General features: G+C 33.7%; 1 protein-coding gene across 5 annotated transcripts in view; it reads left to right on the top strand.

The window, feature by feature from the left end:
- The window catches only part of LOC105470313 (syntaxin binding protein 5L), a 493,614-nt gene that overhangs the window by 344,188 nt on the left and 130,933 nt on the right, over positions 1 to 18,493 (top strand). For 3 of the 5 annotated variants that reach the window (XM_011722169.2, XM_011722170.2, XM_011722173.2), the window contains 2 exons: positions 9,491 to 9,642; positions 11,960 to 12,031. In XM_011722169.2, the coding sequence (XP_011720471.1) occupies positions 9,491 to 9,642; positions 11,960 to 12,031 (224 nt within the window). The remainder of the gene's footprint in view (positions 1 to 9,490; positions 9,643 to 11,959; positions 12,032 to 18,493) is intronic. The other 2 variants (XM_011722172.2, XM_011722171.2) reach the window with 1 other exon arrangement.

The raw sequence follows: 18,493 nt of genomic DNA, 5'->3' as shown, positions 1-18,493 counted from the left end.
TACTTCACATACCATATTAAGTTTCTAGATATGTCCCAGTAATGTCATTTATATTATCTATTCCCAGAAGAGAATCAAATCCAGGATCTTGCATTGCTTTTAGTTTTCATTTTTTCTTAATCTCCTTTAATCGGGGGCAGTTCTTCCACATTTTTTTTAGATGGAGTCTTGCTCTGTTGCCCAGGCTGGAGTGCAGTGGCATGATCTCAGCTAACTGCAGATTTCGCCTCCTGGGTTCAAGCAATTCTCCTGCCTCAGCCTCCTGAGTAGCTAGGATTACCGGGATGCACCACCACACCCAGCTAATTTTTGTATTTTTAGCAGAGATGGTGTTTTGCCACATTGACCAGGCTGGCCTTGAACTCCTGACCTCATGTGATCCGCCCACCTAGGCCTCCCAGAGTGCTGAGATTACAGGCGTGAGCTACTGTGCCTGGCCCAGCATTTAGTTTTTAACCTTCATATTTTTAGAGTACAGCCAATTATATTGTTAACTGTACATCAGCTGAGTTTGTCTGATATTTCCTCATGATGAGAGTAAATTAAGCATTTTGGCAGGAATACCACAGAAACAAGGTAATGTCTTCTAAGTTTATCTTATCAGAAGGTACATGATCATGGATTGTCCTAATTTTAGTGGTACTAATTTTGATTTCTTGTTAAGGTCGTATCTACCAGGTTTCTCCACTATAAAGTTGCTGTTTCCCTTCATAGATAATAGTTTATGGGGAGATACTTGAAAGTTTGTAAACTTCTTACTCATCAAACTTTCACCCATTACTTTTAGCATCCATTGGTTATTCTCTGTTATCCCTTCTATATTTCTAAGATTATACTATTAAAAGAGCATGACTCCCTATCCTAGATAAACATTTATTTACTTGTTTACTATATAAGTATGAAATCGTGGATTTGCATTTTATTCACTGAGTTAAGATCTGTTACTATCATTTGTGCCTGTGATGCTCTAATTCTTCCAGATTTGACCATATGGAGCCCCATCAAAATAGCTTCTATGTCCTTTTGATATGTTCCCATCGTTTTTCAGCAGTTTGCTATTTTCCAGTACAATGTGATGTTCCATGTGTATCTTGTATATTCTTTAGTCTACCCCTGGAATCAGCTATCTTAGTCTTCTTTTATTGGAGAATGTTATTTAGAAAACAGTATCTGTGCACAATAGATGCTCATTTCTACTGTTGTCATTGCTTCTAGCCCCTATCAGTATACAGAGCTAAGAAAAAACATAAACATTGAACACTTTTTGATATATATGAGATACAATTTTGAAGGATGTATAGAGGTTATAATTTTGAAGTAGCTTATCAATTTATTCTTTTATATTTCTTGCTTTGGATTCTTCTGAGAAATCTTTTTATCATGAATGGCTTGTGAATTCAGTCAAATCCTTTTACTGCATCAATTAAAACTGTATAAGTCCATTCTCACACTACTATAAAGAAATATCTGAGATTGGGTAATTTATAAAGAAAAGAGGTTTAATTTACTCACAGTTCTGCAGGCTGTGCCGGAAGCATAGCTGAGAGGCCTCAGGAAACTTACAATCATGGTGGAAGGTAAAGGGGAAGCAAGCACATCTTACTATGGTTGAGCAGGAGATATTTGTGCATTTTAAAATTTTCTTCCTGTTATTGATTTCTAGTTTTATACTATTGTGATCAGGAAGGGTACTTGATATGATTTCAATCAGCTAAGACTTGGTCTAACATGTTATCTGTTCTGAAGAATGCTTCACATGTGCTGGAGAAGAATGTATATTCTTCTGCTGTTGAATGGAATGTTCTGTATTTGTCCGTTAGATCCATCTGCACTAACATATAGTTCAGGTCCAATTTTCTTTATTGATTTTTTTGTCTAGATAATGTATCTATTGTTGAAAGTGAGAGTGTTGAAATGCCCTACTTTTATTGAATTGCTGTTTGTGTCTCCCTTCAGTTCTGTTAATATTTGCTTTACATATTTAGGTGTTCTCATATTGAGCACATATGTATTCATAGTTGTTATATCTTCTTGATGAATTGACTTCTTTATCGTTATATAATGATCTTCTTTCTCTTGTGACAGTTTTTAACTTAAAGTCTATTCTTTTCTGATATAATTAAGCTACTTCTGCTCTATTTCAGCTTCGATTTTTATAGAAATTCATTTTCATCCCTTCACTTTCAGCCTATGTGTAAGGCTATGGTTAGTCTCTTGTAGGCAGCATATAGTTGGATCTTAATTTTTAATCCATTCAGCCACTCTTCCTTTTGTTTGGAGAATTTAAACCATTTACACTTAAAGTAATGATTAGTAGGTACAAATTTACCATGCCATTTTTATTTTCTGGTTATTTTTAATGGATTCTTTGTCCTTTCTTTCTCTCTTGCTGTGTTCTTTGTGCTTTGTTGATTTTCTGTAGTGATATGCTTTGATTCTTTTCTCTTTATCTCACATATATCTACTATGTTTCTGTTTTGCAGCTACCATGAGGCTTATGTGGAACATCTTATACTTAATAACAGTCTATTTAGAAATAATAACAACTCAACTTCAATTTCATTCAAACTCTCTACCATTTTGCCTGTCCCTCTCCTCCAGCACACATTCTATATTTTTATATATTTTACATTGTGAGTTTATTAACAAAATAACAAAATATTATACCTATAGTTATTTTTAATACTTTTGTCTTTTAACCTTTATACTGTACTTAAAGTTGTTTTATACACCATCATTTCAGTACTACAATATTGTGAATTTAACTATAAATTTAAATTTACATGTATATTTTGTTTTTATATGATTTCATGTTACTAATTAACACCCTTCCATTTTAGCATAATTAGATCCCCTTAGCATTTCTTGTAAGACAGGTGTAGTGGTGATGAACTTCATCATTGCTTTTGTTTGTCTGTGAAAGTATCTCTCCTTCATTTCTGAAGAACAATTTTGCTAGATACAGTATTGTTGGCTGGCAGTTTTTTTTTTTTCTTTTTACACTTTGAATAAATCATCCCATTCTCTGGTGCTGTATGGTTTCTGCTGAGGAGTCTTCTGTTAGCACTATGAATATTCCCTTGTATATAACAAGTTACTATTCTCTTACTGCTTTCATTTTTTTGTTGTTGTTGTTTGGCAGTTTGATTATAATGTGTCTGTGTGAAGCTGTCTTTTGGATTAAATCTGTTTGGGAACCTTTGAACTTCATAAATCTGAATATGTGTATTTCTTTCAAGGTTATCAAAGTTTTCAACCATTATTTCTTTAAATGCACTCTCTGTCCCTTTCTCTCTGTTCCTCTGAATCTTCCATAATGTGACTATTGGTTCTCTTGATAGTGTTCCATGAGGTTTCTTTTCTGGTTTTTGTTATTTTCAGTGTTCTATAGGGTTTCTTTCCTCTTTTCTATTCTTATCTATTTTTTCTACTCTGATAGTATAATTTCAAAAGATCTGTCTTCAAGTTTTCAAATTCTTTCTTCTGCATGATCAAGTTGGCTATTAGAGCTCTCTATTGCATTTTTTTCTTTCATTCATTATTTTTTTAGCTTCAGAGTTTCTATTTGGTTCTTTTTTGTTATTTATATCTTTTTGTTGAACTTTAAATTTTATTCATGTATTATTTTCCTTTGTTTCTTGAGTTGTCTGTTTACTTTTGTGTCTTGCCGAGTTTGAACTTCCTTAAAAGAACTAAAAATAATTGTTTTGAATTTCAAAAATAAGTATTTTGAATCATTTTTCAGATAACTAAAGATCTCCATTTTGTTGAGGTCAGTTCCTGGATAGCTATTGTGTTCCTTTTCCAGTGTTATCATTCCCTGCTTTTTTGTGTTTTAAGTGAACTTGCTTTGATGTTTGTATATTTGAGGCAGCAAGTCACCTGATCTGGTCTTTTTGAAGTAGATACAGTGGGGAAATACTTTCAGCTGTGAATGGCTACAAGGCACCAGCTGGATGGGGTGCAACATCTCCTGTTTTAAGAAAGACACAGTGGTATGATCTCAGTGCAGTTTAATTAGTTGAAGTCAGTGTTGGTAAATATTGCAGGTATCCATGGCAGAAGCCAAATCTCCAGATGTCTGTAGTAACTATAGTGGTTAAGGCTGTTAAGGTCCTCTGTATTGAAAGCTACTGAGTTTCTCCTATTCAACTTTTATCTCACATAGGGAAGTTCTTAGCCAAAGTGATTTCTCTTGGCACCAAGTCTGATGTGCTGGCACACATGCAGCTGTGGTGGTGTTGGGATCCTGGGCACTGGTGCACTGTCAGCAGTGCCGGTTCTGGGTGCAGGTGCTCAGAGCAGCCATGAAGCCAGGGCTCTGTGGTCAGAGGCACATGTAACTGAGGTGGTGCCTGGGTCATAGGTGCATTTTTTCCTTTGGCATTGACACCAATCTCTGAGGCCTGGGCATACACAGATTGCCCACAGAGTAAGAACCTGTGTCATTTTTGGGGCATGCCATAATGACTTGGTCCCAGGAGTGATGAGACATAGTAATAGCATGGAACATAGCAGTAACATGGGTCCAGTGACAACAGGGTGCATCAGAGGCCTGTCAGGTCACAGTAGGAGCAGGATGCAGAGCAGTAGTCTGAAGCCCCAGTGAAAGTAGGTAAAAGCCCTGACTTATAACCCAAGGTAAGAGAGCAGTCAATTATTTACTTATGAATACACAATGGCTTCATCATCATTTGTTGAAGACTATATATGTTTCTTAGCACTTTTGTCAATTATTATTTGACCATGTATGTGTGAGTTTATTCCCAGGTACTCATCTGTTCCACCAATATCTAGGTCTGTCTAGATATCTAGGTCACCAATACCAACCTGTCTTGATTCCAATACTTTTAATTAAGTCTTAAGATTATATAGTCTGTATCCTCAAACTTCCTTATTTTTCAGAACAATTTGGGCTGTTCTAGGTCTATTATATTTTTCTATATTTTTTACAATCATGTTTTAAGTTTCTCAAGTAAAAAAGAAGTCTGCTGAGATTTTGTTTGAAATTGCTGTGAATTTGTAGATCAATTTGGGGACTTTACTAACCATTAAGCAAGGTACATCTTTCAATTTATTTAAGTCTTCTTTAATTTCTCTCAACAATAATTATAATTTTTAATGTACAGATTTTCCACATTTGCTGTTAAATTTATTCCTATGTATTTCATAATTGCAATGCCACTATGAATGTTGATTCAAGAGTTCCATAAATTTTAGTTCTGTGAAGGAGGTTCATAGTGTTGCTCACAACTTCTGTATCCTTACTGATTTGTTTTCTCTGATTATTCTGTCAGTTATTAAAAGAGGAATGTTTGTATACTCCACCTTAATTGTGGATTTGTCTATTTTCCCTTTCAGTTCTATTGGTTTTCCTTCATGAATTTCAAAGCTTTATCATAAGATGAATCCACATTTAGGATTGCTATATCTTCTTAATAAACTGATTCCTTAATCATTCTCCCTATATGTCTCTCAAAATTTCCTTGTTCTGAAATATACTTTGTCTATATTAGTATAGTCATTTCAGCATTTTTTAAATTAGTGTTTTCATTGTAAATATTTTCCATCATTTTGGTTTATATTTAAAGTGGATTTGTTGTAGGCACCATATAATTGGGTCTTACTTTTTATCCACTCAGGCAATCTCTGCCCATAATTAGAGTATTTCAATCATTTACATTAATATGCTTATCTACATGACTGGGTTTAAGCCAAACATTTTCCAATTTGTTTTTCTATTTGTCCCCCTGCCCCCCACCCTTTTTTTTTTTTTTCGCTTCTTTTTCTCTGCCTTCTTCTCAGGGAAAGATTGCATATCTTTTAATGATTCCATTTTATTTTCATTATTGATTTATTAGGTATACTTCTAGTTTTTTTTTGTTTGCTCTCAGGCTTATAATATGTATCTTTGAATTATCAAATAAGTAGTTAAATAAATGGAGTGATACCACTTTTCATATTTTTAATAACTTTACAACAGCATACTTCTATTTATCCTCCTGTTTTTTGCATTATTGTCATAAATTTACTTCCATGTGTTATAAACCCCACAATACATTGTTATTGATTTTGCTTTAGTCAATTATCCTTTAAAGAAATGAGAAAAGTCTTTAATATTACTTTTCATATTTAACATTTTTGTTGCTCTTCATTATATAGTGGAGATCCATATTTCCATCTGGAATCATTTTTTTCTAAGACTTCCCTTATTATTTTTGTAATCCATTTATGTGAGTGATGAATTCCTTCAGCTTTTGTTTTTTTGCAAAAATTCTTTTTCCACCACTTGAAAGATGTATTTGCTGGGTATACAATTTTAGGTTGACATTATTTTTATTTCTTACTGTAAAGATGCCACTCCATTATCTTTTGGTTTGTATAATTTCATTTAATTTTTTAAAATGATTTCATCATTTTAATTTTTACATGTAAGAAATATGCTTTTTTATCTGCCAGCTTTTAACATTTTCTTTTCATTATTAGTTGTCTTCAGCAATATGATTATGATGCCTTTTTATTTTTCTTCATTCTTATTCTGCTTGGGATCTTTAAGTTTCTATTATCTGCAGGCTTATTACTGTCTTCAAATTTTGTCTATCATTTATTTAAATTGGCTATCATTTTTTCAAATATGTTTTCTGTTCTTCTTCTTTTATGAAACTCTAATTATGGAGTTTTGTTTTTTAAAGTTTTAAAAATCTCATTTCATTTTAGCTAATTTCTATTATTTCTTCAGGTTCACTTAGTCTGGGATGTTGTAAACAAAAATACTATAAATTGGGTAGCTTATAAACAACAGAAATTTATTTCTCACAGTTCTGAAGGCTGAGAAGTCTAATATCAAGGCACCAGTAGATCTGATGTCTGCTGAGAAGCTGTTCCTTATAGATAGTACCTTCTAAATTCATCATCACATAATGGAAGGGGTGAGGCAGCTCTCTAGGGCCTCTTTCATAAGGGCCCTAATTTTATCCATGAGAGCTCCATTTTCATGACTTAGTCACCTTCCAAAGTTCCCACCTCTTAATACAATCACCTTGGGGGTTAAGTTTTAACATATTAATTTTGGGAAAACACAAACATTCAGAGGATAGCATTCTCTATTCTTTTCTAGTGTAATGTCTAATGTGTGGATAATGTTTAAATTTCATATACATTTATCTCTCTGAGGCTTTTTTATGTCTTCCATTCCTTCCTTGGTCACATTCATGTTTTCCTCAACCTTCTTGATTATCTGTAATATTCTTTTAAAGGCACGTTCAATATTTTTCATCTGCTAGTTTTATCATCTCTTTCATTTCTGGATATGTTTCTATTGAGTTATTTTTTCCTCTGGTTTTCATATTTTCCTGATTCTTTATATGCCTGCTACTTTTTATATACTGGATATTGTGAATTTTACATTTTTGGTGGTATTTTTGCCTTTTTTCAGTAGTGTTCAATTTTTTCCTGGAACGAAATTAAGTTACTTGGAATCTGTAGCTAATTTGTCTCACTACTGAAGTGACGCTCCTAGATCTGATGTTCCATGTATTAGATCTCTGCAGTTTCGTTGGTAGTAACATAAAATATTCTTAGCCTTTTGTGAGCTCTGGGAATTGTTCTGCCTTATCTTTTTGGTAGCTCTTTTATAGGCCCTGAGTAGCTTCTACACATGGATGCACAGATTAGTACACAGCCAAAGTCTCAAGGATATCTGTCTGCAAATCTCTGGTATTCTGTCCCTGTGCAGTTTTTTTTGCCTTATTAGTTCTAGCTATTTTTGCAGCCTCAGTCTCTCATCTCGACCTCCTCAACTAGATGAGACCATCAACCTCTCTATGAGTTCTAGTTTCCTGTACCCAAGCCTGGGAACTATCTTCAGTCACTAACACAGAACATTTGTGAAATGTATTACCTTGGTTGCTATCCTTCTCTCATCTTCTTCTATGTTGCCTGTTGACCAATATGTGAAAACTGTTGTTTAATATGTTTTTGTCCAATTTTCTAGTAATTTAAAATAGGAGGTTAAATCTAGTCTCTTTTCCGACTTTCTGACAACTACTGCCTGATTTCTCCAGCCCTAAGCTATAACTTCTCAGTATTTTTATTTTTAATTCCAATACAAAAATAATTATTTATGGTATATAGAAGGTCATGCATCCTAGTTGCCTACATTTTTTCAGTCATTATTGCATTTAGAAACTCTGTCATGTCTGTAAGCAGAAGTAATTTGCTATATTTTAACATAAAAAGTTTAAAGATACTAACTTGTTATAACTGGTAACATGTATAATATTGCATTTACTTATAATATTAAGATCAATTCTTTTTGCATGGAAAAATTTCAACATACTTTAAAAATAATTTTCTGACTTGGTACTCATAAAAGCTCTGTGAACCAGATAAATATAGAAGTGTAATTATCACTATAAAGAAGCTAAGGCCAAGCAAGATTCATTACTTTTTCTCAAAGTCACGTATCCTATAAGTGATAGAGATGAGAATTAAACCCAGATCTGACCAGTATAACAATACTTTTTTTAACTTTCCAAAGTTTGTCTTACTGGAAGATGTAGAGCTCTATGTGAATTAGCAAAACATCTAGTATAGGTAGAAGTGTTGTTTTTGTTGTGTTTTAACTTGTGTGATGTAGTGGAAAAAACCATTTTAAGAATAAGCAGATGGTTTGTAAACATGATTCAATCTAAATAATAATACAACATGGAATGTATATAAAACAAGCAAAACAACATTCATATAACTAGTGTTTATTTAATTTACAAAGCAAAAATACAGACAGAATTGTTAAGCTAGAGGACATATTGTAAATGGAGAAAAATGAGAGTTAATGTATGCCTAATGGTTAAGACAATCAAAATGCCTACTTAGAAGAGCTGTCTTTTTTAAATTTTCAGGAGATTTAGTTAAGTAATTAATCAAATGGTCTTTATCTTTTGAAAGGGGCACAAAATAAAGAGCACAAAAGTAAGAAAATTTAACTTTTTATATCTCCTCATTTCGTCAATGCCTTTGATATATGAAGTTAATTTTTATTTTTCTCTCTTTCAAAAGATAATTAATTCGGAGTCTAGTAATTATAATTTTATTTGAAAAAGGCATCTAATTACATATGTAAGCATCTTTAGCTAGTGACATTTCTTGACCTCTCCCCCTTGCATAGCAAAAAGGTTTTGTGTGATTCTTCTGTGAAAACATAAGGTCTAGTTAAAGAGCGGATTGGGTAATCATGACTTACATGATAAAACTGCTGGCAAAATATAATTGCCAATCATCCTTTTTTTGGAGTAAATTGTATGCCTATTATATGAAGGCAGTTTATCCGTCAGAAAGGCAAGGCATCCTTCTTGACTTTATACAAATCACTGCCCAACTTCCCCAACCCTAAGACATTACTTTTCAATAATCCTATGATCGATTTGAAGATAAAAATAATCATGCTTGTTGTGATATATTCTAGTTGCATTTTTTTTTCTCTCTCTCTTAGAGTTGCATTTGGGAACTGCAATGGGTTGGCTGTGGTGGATTTTATACAGAAGACAGTACTGTTAAGCATGGGGACCATTGACCTATATAGATCAAGTGACTTATACCAGAGACAACCACGGTCTCCTCGAAAAAACAAACAGTTCATTGCAGGTAGGAGATAAAACAAGATGAGTTATGAACTTGATTTGTTCATCTATGTTCTTACTTTTAGATTTCTTGTCTTTCTTCTGTGATACTATTCTAATGCATGGCAAAATAAAATCAACATAATTTACAAAATCACGTAAGCAAAATAAATTGGGCAGAAGCATTGTGAGAACCTTTGACAGGGTTAGGGGTGTGTAAGTTTAAACTTTAATTTCCTGTTGAAGTTAAGAAGCATCTCAAGTTTCTTAGGTTTAATTCCTAAAAAAATAGAAAATAAGAAGCTATTAAATGTAAAAATGCTACGAAAATTAGGGCTCTGTAGTTGAAAAAACTGCTTGCAATGGTTGTGTTAAACAGGTTGACTTCTAAAATATCTAGCCCCTTTAAAAAGATAGTTTTAGGTCATTCACTACTTTTAATTTTTTTAATTAATTCCATAGTGTAGCTGACACCTTTCCTTGTTGGATGATGACCTTCCTGGAGGTATTTTCACGATTCAGTAAACATTTTTCATTAAAATTTTTAAAGTACTATGACAGATGGCATTTTTTTTTTTGGCAGGATCAACAAATTGATGTATTTAACTGTAAAAGAAAATAAACTTAAGGTTAATTAGGATTTAATGCCAAACTTTGATATGCCAATTATCCAAAGTTTTACTGAAATTTTAGTATATATCCAAATAGTTGACTTTGGAAACACTGCCAAAGTTTTGCATATTTTCTTTCCGTTGACAGTCCGGTTGGTAAAAAAAAAAAAAAAAAATTAGGCCAAAAGGTTGAGATGAAAATGCTTCTATAATATTAAGTGTTATTTTAGACAATCCTTTAAAATCTTCTACTTTGGGCCAGATATGGTGGCTCATGCCTGTAATTCCAGTACTTTGGAAGGCTGAGGTGAGAGGATTTCTTGAGGCCAGGAATTCAAGACCAGTCTAGGTAACACAGTGTGACCCCATCTCTAATAATAACAATAATAAAAATAATAACTTTTAAATTTTTTTAAATAAGTAAAATAAAATTTCTACATATATTATTTAAAATAATCTATTGAATATTGATTACATTACTAAATATAACCATAGGAAAATATTTTATAATAAAAAATAAAAAGGGTATATGATGGTAGGTGTTATTTTCCAAATAGCAGGCATGTCAAATTTAACATCCAAATGTGATAATAAATGAATTTCCTTTTTGGACTAATGAAAATTGTTATACTGAAACTCTTCTTGTTATCCTTTCTTTTGCAAAACTCAATCATTTCCAAATTACCAGTTTAGACCTTTTTGAGGGGCGCAAAATTTCTCTTTCAGAAACCAAGGGTTTTTAGTGAGGAATCTCAAATTTTAGCAATATTTTAGGAGAGCTAGAAATTTCAAATTCTAGAGATTTTGCCTCTATCACTACCAGATTTTGAAAGGAAGACAAAATAAAAAGCAATTGTACATTCACATAACATAAGGTTTCCTCATGATTGGGAAAGACAAGTTTGAAGTTGATGGACTCTAGGGTAGAAAGGTGTTGGGGGCAGTAGGCTATTTATAATTAAAAATTTAGTTCCTCAGTCACAATAACCATGTTTCAGGTGTTCAGTTTGCAATGCTAAAAGCACCAATATAATCAGAAAAGCTGTGAATCCTATGATAACATCTAAATCACTTGCTGGATATACACAGTGGGGCAAAAAAAGTATATATTTTGACAAAGGTAATGCAATTGTTATTTAATTTAAATTAAACTGCTTGAACCTTAACAGTTACTACTAGAGCTTAGAACATTGATGACTTTAAAATCAGGAAAATCTGTGAAGTTATAAACTCAGTTTGTGTTTAGTGTACAAGATAACAAAATCAGAACTCACTTTATATTATAACAATGAAATATTAAAGACTGAAATCTTTAGCTTTCTTTTTAATTGTGGAAGGATTAAAGACAATCATTTTTATATTAGTGAAATAATTTATACATATTAGTTACAAGCCAAATAATTGTATTTTGTAAAAACATGTAAGGAAAATATGCCATCTACTTTTATAAGACATTTAAATAAGATATAAATATTTATAAATATTTTTTTATTAAATATTTAAATAAAGATTAAAATTATTACCACATTCTCATCATTCATCTATCACCTCTTACTTTATAATTGATTTATTTTATTAATATCTCCTCTCTAATTTAATTACCTAATCTTGCTGCAATTTCTTCATCTTGGCTGTTCTAGATTCTGGTATGATATCACTTCCTTTCACTTTAGACTTTTTTTCTCTTTCTTCTGCCTGCTGCTGATGCTGGTGTTCTGGCATGTTCCAAAGACAACTTTTGCATGCGTGGCCTGTCTAACTTTTATCCTGATTTAACGAAACGGATCCGTACTTCCTATCAGAGTAAGTTATATAAAGGTTAGGCAAATAGCCTTTTTAAGTCATAATGCTTGAGTTAAATCCATACATCAGTGCTCAGTAATGTGTTTCTTTTTTTTTTTTTTTTTTTTTTTTTTTTTTTGAGACGGAGTCTCGCGCTGTCACCCAGGCTGGAGTGCAGTGGCCGGATCTCAGCTCACTGCAAGCTCCACCTCCCGGGTTCACGCCATTCTCCTGCCTCAGCCTCCCGAGTAGCTGGGACTACAGGCGTCCGCCACCTCGCCCGGCTAGTTTTTTGTATTTTTTTTTTAGTAGAGACGGGGTTTCACCATGTTAACCAGGATGGTCTCGATCTCCTGACCTCGTGATCCGCCCGTCTCGGCCTCCCAAAGTGCTGGGATTACAGGCTTGAGCCACTGCGCCCGGCCCAGTAATGTGTTTCTTAAAACACATTCAGCATGCATGCAAATTTTTGTTTTGTTATGGTGTGCAACCTGATAATTTTCATAAAAATTATTATAGAAATATTTCAATCCATTATTGTCCTGTACCCATTCAATCATACCCATTGTTTTTGTGTTTATTTCAAACCATGCAGACCATGTCCTGCTATTCCAACAGTCACTGTCTTTTATTTTGAGAAAGAAGAGCTATGATGCCCTGTAAATAATAAAACTTATTACTGATACCAGTATCAGTAATAAGTCAATGCTTTCTTATTTTGGCAGCCTTATGCTTTGGCCATTTTATAGTACTATTCTAACCAGGGACTAACCATTTGCTTCTTTTAAATAATTATATCCCTTGAAGATAACGAAGTATTCCTGATTTCTGATTATTTTTATTAAAATATACAAACACATATTTCTATGGTGATTTAAGGCACCCAAACATTATAAAGTAGGATAATTAAGGTAAAAAGTAAATGAGTAAATAAGATCAACATTTACCATGGTAGCAAACACAGATCCGAAGTTGTCTAGAGTAAGCAATTATAAAAACTGGTATAGAAAGGATGAAGAGTGAGAGTGTGTGTGACTGGAGGTACAGATGACACTAGTGATGTTATGGGTAAATATTTATTGACATAAAAAAAGTTTATCATATGTTAATATATTCTGTTAAAAAGCAGGCTGCTTTACAATATGTAAAAAAAATGGCCTTAGAGTTGTGTAACATATACATTTTATACACACACTCACACATATATGTTGTTTGTAACCTGAATTTCTTCAGACCTCACCAGTTCATAGATACTAATGGAATCTTATCAGTAACATAACCTAAAACTTTACTGGTTTATGCCCTTAGCTTACATAAGTCAGTCTCTGTGAAATCCTCAAAATGTTCCTGGGAGTGTCCAGAAGTTGAGTAATTTTTGCTCATAAATATTCTCTAGTTTTCTACTCTAGCAGAGCACCCCCTTTTAGGAATTCTTCCCACTCTCTCTGTTCCTGTTGCCATGTGTGAGAATATTGGTATCTATGTTGGCTTCTGCTGCTCCTAAAACAGAAGCTTATTTGATACTATGATAACTATGATATTTCTTGACATCTGAAAATTGTATGAAATTTCAGTTCCTGTAATAAAGTTTTATTGGGACATAGTCACAATTATTCATTTATTTATTGTCCTTCAGTGCTTTCACACTACAATGGCAGAGTTGAGTAGCTGCAGCAGAAACTATATGGCCACAAGGCCTGAAATGTTTATTGTCCTATTCTTTACATTAAAAATTTGCTGATTCCTGCTCTGTGCCATTTTTTCACACCCATCCTCTGCACCACATAAAGGATTTCAGCCAAAACTTTTCTGTAAATAGTCTCAGCATGGTTTAATACACATATTCAGACTTCAGAATCCCAGTTTAGCCTTCTGAAGGTAGGATCTCCTACATTGTGTGTGTGTGTATGTGTGTGTGTGTGTGTGTGTGTGTGTGTGTGTGTGTGTAGAGACAGAAAAGTTTCTGGAACAACACTTTGTGGATTTTATAGACTTCTTTTAGCTTTACAATATATTCTGATTTTTCTGTAATAAACTTGTAATTATTTTATGGTAAGAAGCTAAATTGGAGACTGAAGATCAGGAGCAGAAACGGGCTCTTAGATCATCAGGATCCAATAGTATCAGCCATGATGTAAAGTTTTAAAAAGTTCTGAGAAATCTCAATAATATATTTTCTTATATTTCTTATATTTCCTTCAGAATTTTTTTTAAAAACCTTCATTCAGGATCCTCTAAAGTATAATTTCTATCAACATCTTCAAATGGATTTTCCACTATTCTCCTCTTAAGCCAAATTTTTGCATCTTACTACCATTATGATTTACTCATATTATTCCCTCTCTGGAAACGCCCTACTAAAAGTTTACTTTCTATAGTAAGCCTTTCCTACCACCATCAGAGCCCCGTTGTGCCAATTCCTTTATTTAAACGCTTCCGGTGTCCAGGTTTGTACACAGTACAGGCTTGCTTGAACCATTTAGTTGACATTTAGCCTGGATTCATTTGTATGGCTCCTTACTTTTATACTTATGCTCTACCTTTCCAAATGCATGACAAGAATCTCAAGATCATATCTAAAATTCTTTATATTCTCTACATCTAGCAAAAGTCATAAGATCTGTAAGTAAATGATGATGTCAGTAGGATAGACAGAGCATGGCAGCAGGCATTTTTTCTCTCACATGAACTACCAGGGAACTTTTCAAATCTGACAAATGAGAGAAGAACTAGGTACTGAGTTCACCAGAATTTTTTTTTTTTTGATTTCAATAAAATTAGAAACTTTTATTTTCAAAATATACTACTATAAGAGTAAAAATACTAGTCATGTAGTCATATAGGTAATATTTACAATACATGAAATCAACCGTGGAATTACACGTTAATAAATAACAAGTACTTCCAGATCAATAAGACAATTCAACAGAGTAAAAGGCAATACTACTGTTAGTGTTTTTTCTCGGTATCTCCCTGCACCAACTGAAGTTTCTGTTCTGTATGTGGGTGTGGTTGTATTTTTTAGTGCGTAGATACCAATAGTATTTTATATAACTTATGAACTGTGGCTATGAGCAACATCAAACAACACTGTTTGTCTCATCTAATGCTTTTGGCCTAAATTCTACTTCCTCTGGTATTAGGTTTATTGTCTTATTGTTTTCATTTGCCTGATGTGTTTTTTCCATTCATTTGATTTAAGTTTTTGGAATGACTGTATTTTAGATGTGTCTGGCATACGGCATAGATTTTGGCTTTGCTTTATAAGCCAATTTTAAAATCTTTTTATTTAATAGGTGAGTTCAGCCTATTCATGTTTATTGACAGAACGGATGTGTTTGGGTTTGGTGCTTTCATTTTTTGGTATCCTTTCAGTTTGAATTATATTTTGTTTACTGTGTTTCTCAATTTACTGTCTCCTTTTAAAAAATTATTTTGGTATTTAGAAAAGTTTGCAAGTTTGTTCTATTAATTATTTTTGTATTTGTAATTTTTATAGTCCCCAGTTCCCTAAAGTTGCTTCCTCCCACCCTGGCCTTGTATTTGTAGCATTGTACTAACTGGCTTTCATTTTTAGGGATTATCCTTTGACTCATCTATGACGTACCCCACAATTATTATCTTTCTTTTTTTTTTTTAATTTATTTATTATTATTATACTTTAAGTTGTAGGGTACATGTGCATAATGTGCAGGTTTGTTACATATGTATACTTGTGCCTTGTTGGTGTGCTGCACCTATCAACTCGTCATTTACATCAGGTATAACTCCCAATGCAATCCCTCCCCCCTCCCCCCTCCCCATGATAGGCCCCGGTGTGTGATGTTCCCCTTCCTGAGTCCAAGTGATCTCATTGTTCAGTTCCCACCTATGAGTGAGAACATGCGGTGTTTGGTTTTCTGTTCTTGTGATAGTTTGCTAAGAATGATGGTTTCCAGCTGCATCCATGTCCCTACAAAGGACACAAACTCATCCTTTTTGATGGCTGCATAGTATTCCATGGTGTATATATGCCACATTTTCTTAATCCAATCTGTCACTGATGGACATTTGGGTTGATTCCAAGTCTTTGCTATTGTGAATAGTGCCGCAATAAACATACGTGTGCATGTGTCTTTATAGCAGCGTAATTTATAATCCTTTGGGTATATACCCAGTAATGGGATGGCTGGGTCATATGGTACATCTAGTTCTAGATCCTTGAGGAATCGCCATACTGTTTTCCATAATGGTTGAACTAGTTTACAATCCCACCAACAGTGTAAAAGTGTTCCTATTTCTCCACATCCTCTCCAGCACCTGTTGTTCCTATTTCTCCACATCCTCTCCAGCACCTGACTTTTTAATGATCGCCATTCTAACTGGTTTGAGATGGTATCTCATTGTGGTTTTGATTTGCATTTCTCTGATGGCCAGTGATGATGAGCATTTTTTCATGTGTCTGTTGGCTGTATGAATGTCTTCTTTTGAGAAATGTCTGTTCATATCCTTTGCCCACTTTTTGATGGGGTTGTTTGTTTTTTTCTTGTAAATTTGTTTGAGTTCTTTGTAGGTTCTGGATATTAGCCCTTTGTCAGATGAGTAGATTGCAAAAATTTTCTCCCATTCTGTAGGTTGCCTGTTCACTCTGATGGTAGTTTCTTTTGCTGTGCAGAAGCTCTTTAGTTTAATGAGATCCCATTTGTCAATTTTGGCTTTTGCTGCTGTTGCTTTTGGTGTTTTAGACATGAAGTCTTTGCCCATGCCTATGTCCTGAATGGTACTACCTAGGTTTTCCTCTAGGATTTTTATGGTATTAGGTCTAACATTTAAGTCTCTAATCCATCTTGAATTAATTTTCGTATAAGGAGTAAGGAAAGGATCCAGTTTCAGCTTTCTACTTATGGCTAGCCAATTTTCCCAGCACCATTTATTAAATAGGGAATCCTTTCCCCATTTCTTGTTTCTCTCAGGTTTGTCAAAGATCAGATGGCTGTAGATGTGTGGTATTATTTCTGAGGACTCTGTTCTGTTCTAATGGTCTATATCTCTGTTTTGGTACCAGTACCATGCTGTTTTGGTTACTATAGCCTTGTAGTATAGTTTGAAGTCAGGTAGCGTGATGCCTCCAGCTTTGTTCTTTTGACTTAGGATTGTCTTGGAGATGCGGGCTCTTTTTTGGTTCCATATGAACTTTAAAGCAGTTTTTTCCAATTCTGTGAAGAAACTCGTTGGTAGCTTGATGGGGATGGCATTGAATCTATAAATTACCTTGGGCAGTATGGCCATTTTCATGATATTGATTCTTCCTATCCATGAGCATAGTATGTTCTTCCATTTTTTTGTGTCCTCTTTGATTTCACTGAGCAGTGGTTTGTAGTTCTCCTTGAAGAGGTCCTTTACATCCCTTGTAAGTTGGATTCCTAGGTATTTTATTCTCTTTGAAGCAATTGTGAATGGAAGTTCATTCCTGATTTGGCTCTCTGTTCGTCTGTTACTGGTGTATAAGAATGCTTGTGATTTTTGCACATTAATTTTGTATCCTGAGACTTTCCTGAAGTTGCTTATCAGCTTAAGGAGATTTTGGGCTGAGACAATGGGGTTTTCTAAATATACAATCATGTCATCTGCAAACAGGGACAATTTGACTTCTTCTTTTCCTAACTGAATACCCTTGATTTCTTTCTCTTGCCTGATTGCCCTAGCCAGAACTTCCAACACTATGTTGAATAGGAGTGAGTTCACCAGAATTTTGCAAAAGTAATCATAATTTCTAACTAGAGACCTAACGTTTTAAGTCAGAAGTAAAATCAAGTAAGTAGAAGGACTTAAAGAAATCCTCTGTATCTCTACCAGTGAGCTCCACAGGGGCTCAGACAAGCCCTAGGATTTAAAATCAGATTTCCTAAAAGTCTTCTCTGAATGATCAATATTGTATATTATGAAAAGGGATTGATTCTTTAACCACTCAAAGGTATATCCTACAATTGCTTTTCAAAATACATTTTATGAAAATTTGACTTGAAGTTTAACTATTGGATAATACAATCTGATTATATTTCTATAGTCTCACTTTATTACAGTAGACACTGTTCAGCCTTTTCATGAATTGTTTCTTAACTTTCAGAAAAGCATATACGCATTGTTCATATTTGGGGTGATAGAACCCAGTTCCATTGATTATGTGTTCTACTCTGCTAGTCAATTTGACTCAGTGTTATATTATCTAATAGTGATTATAACCCTTTGAGGCAGATTGGTACATATTAGTATATTTCTCTATACATGAGAAAATTGAAGTTGAAAAAAATGAAATTAGTCTCTCAAAGTCACACAGAATAAGTGGGACCCAAACTTATGCCTATCTGACACTAAAGTTACTCGATAGGCTTTTCACTGTATAATCTTGGATCTCTAAGTGTCTTTTTAAAAGTTTCAGGAACATTGGAAACCAAGTCCTTTATTTTATAATCAGAAAACACCTCACTTTTTGCACACTATCAA

The sequence above is a fragment of the Macaca nemestrina genome, chromosome 2, assembly GCF_043159975.1.
Source record: "Macaca nemestrina isolate mMacNem1 chromosome 2, mMacNem.hap1, whole genome shotgun sequence".
NCBI lineage: Eukaryota > Metazoa > Chordata > Mammalia > Primates > Cercopithecidae > Macaca > Macaca nemestrina.
The sequence above is the reverse complement of the archived record's forward strand: the minus strand, read 5'-3'. Positions and strand labels throughout refer to the sequence as shown.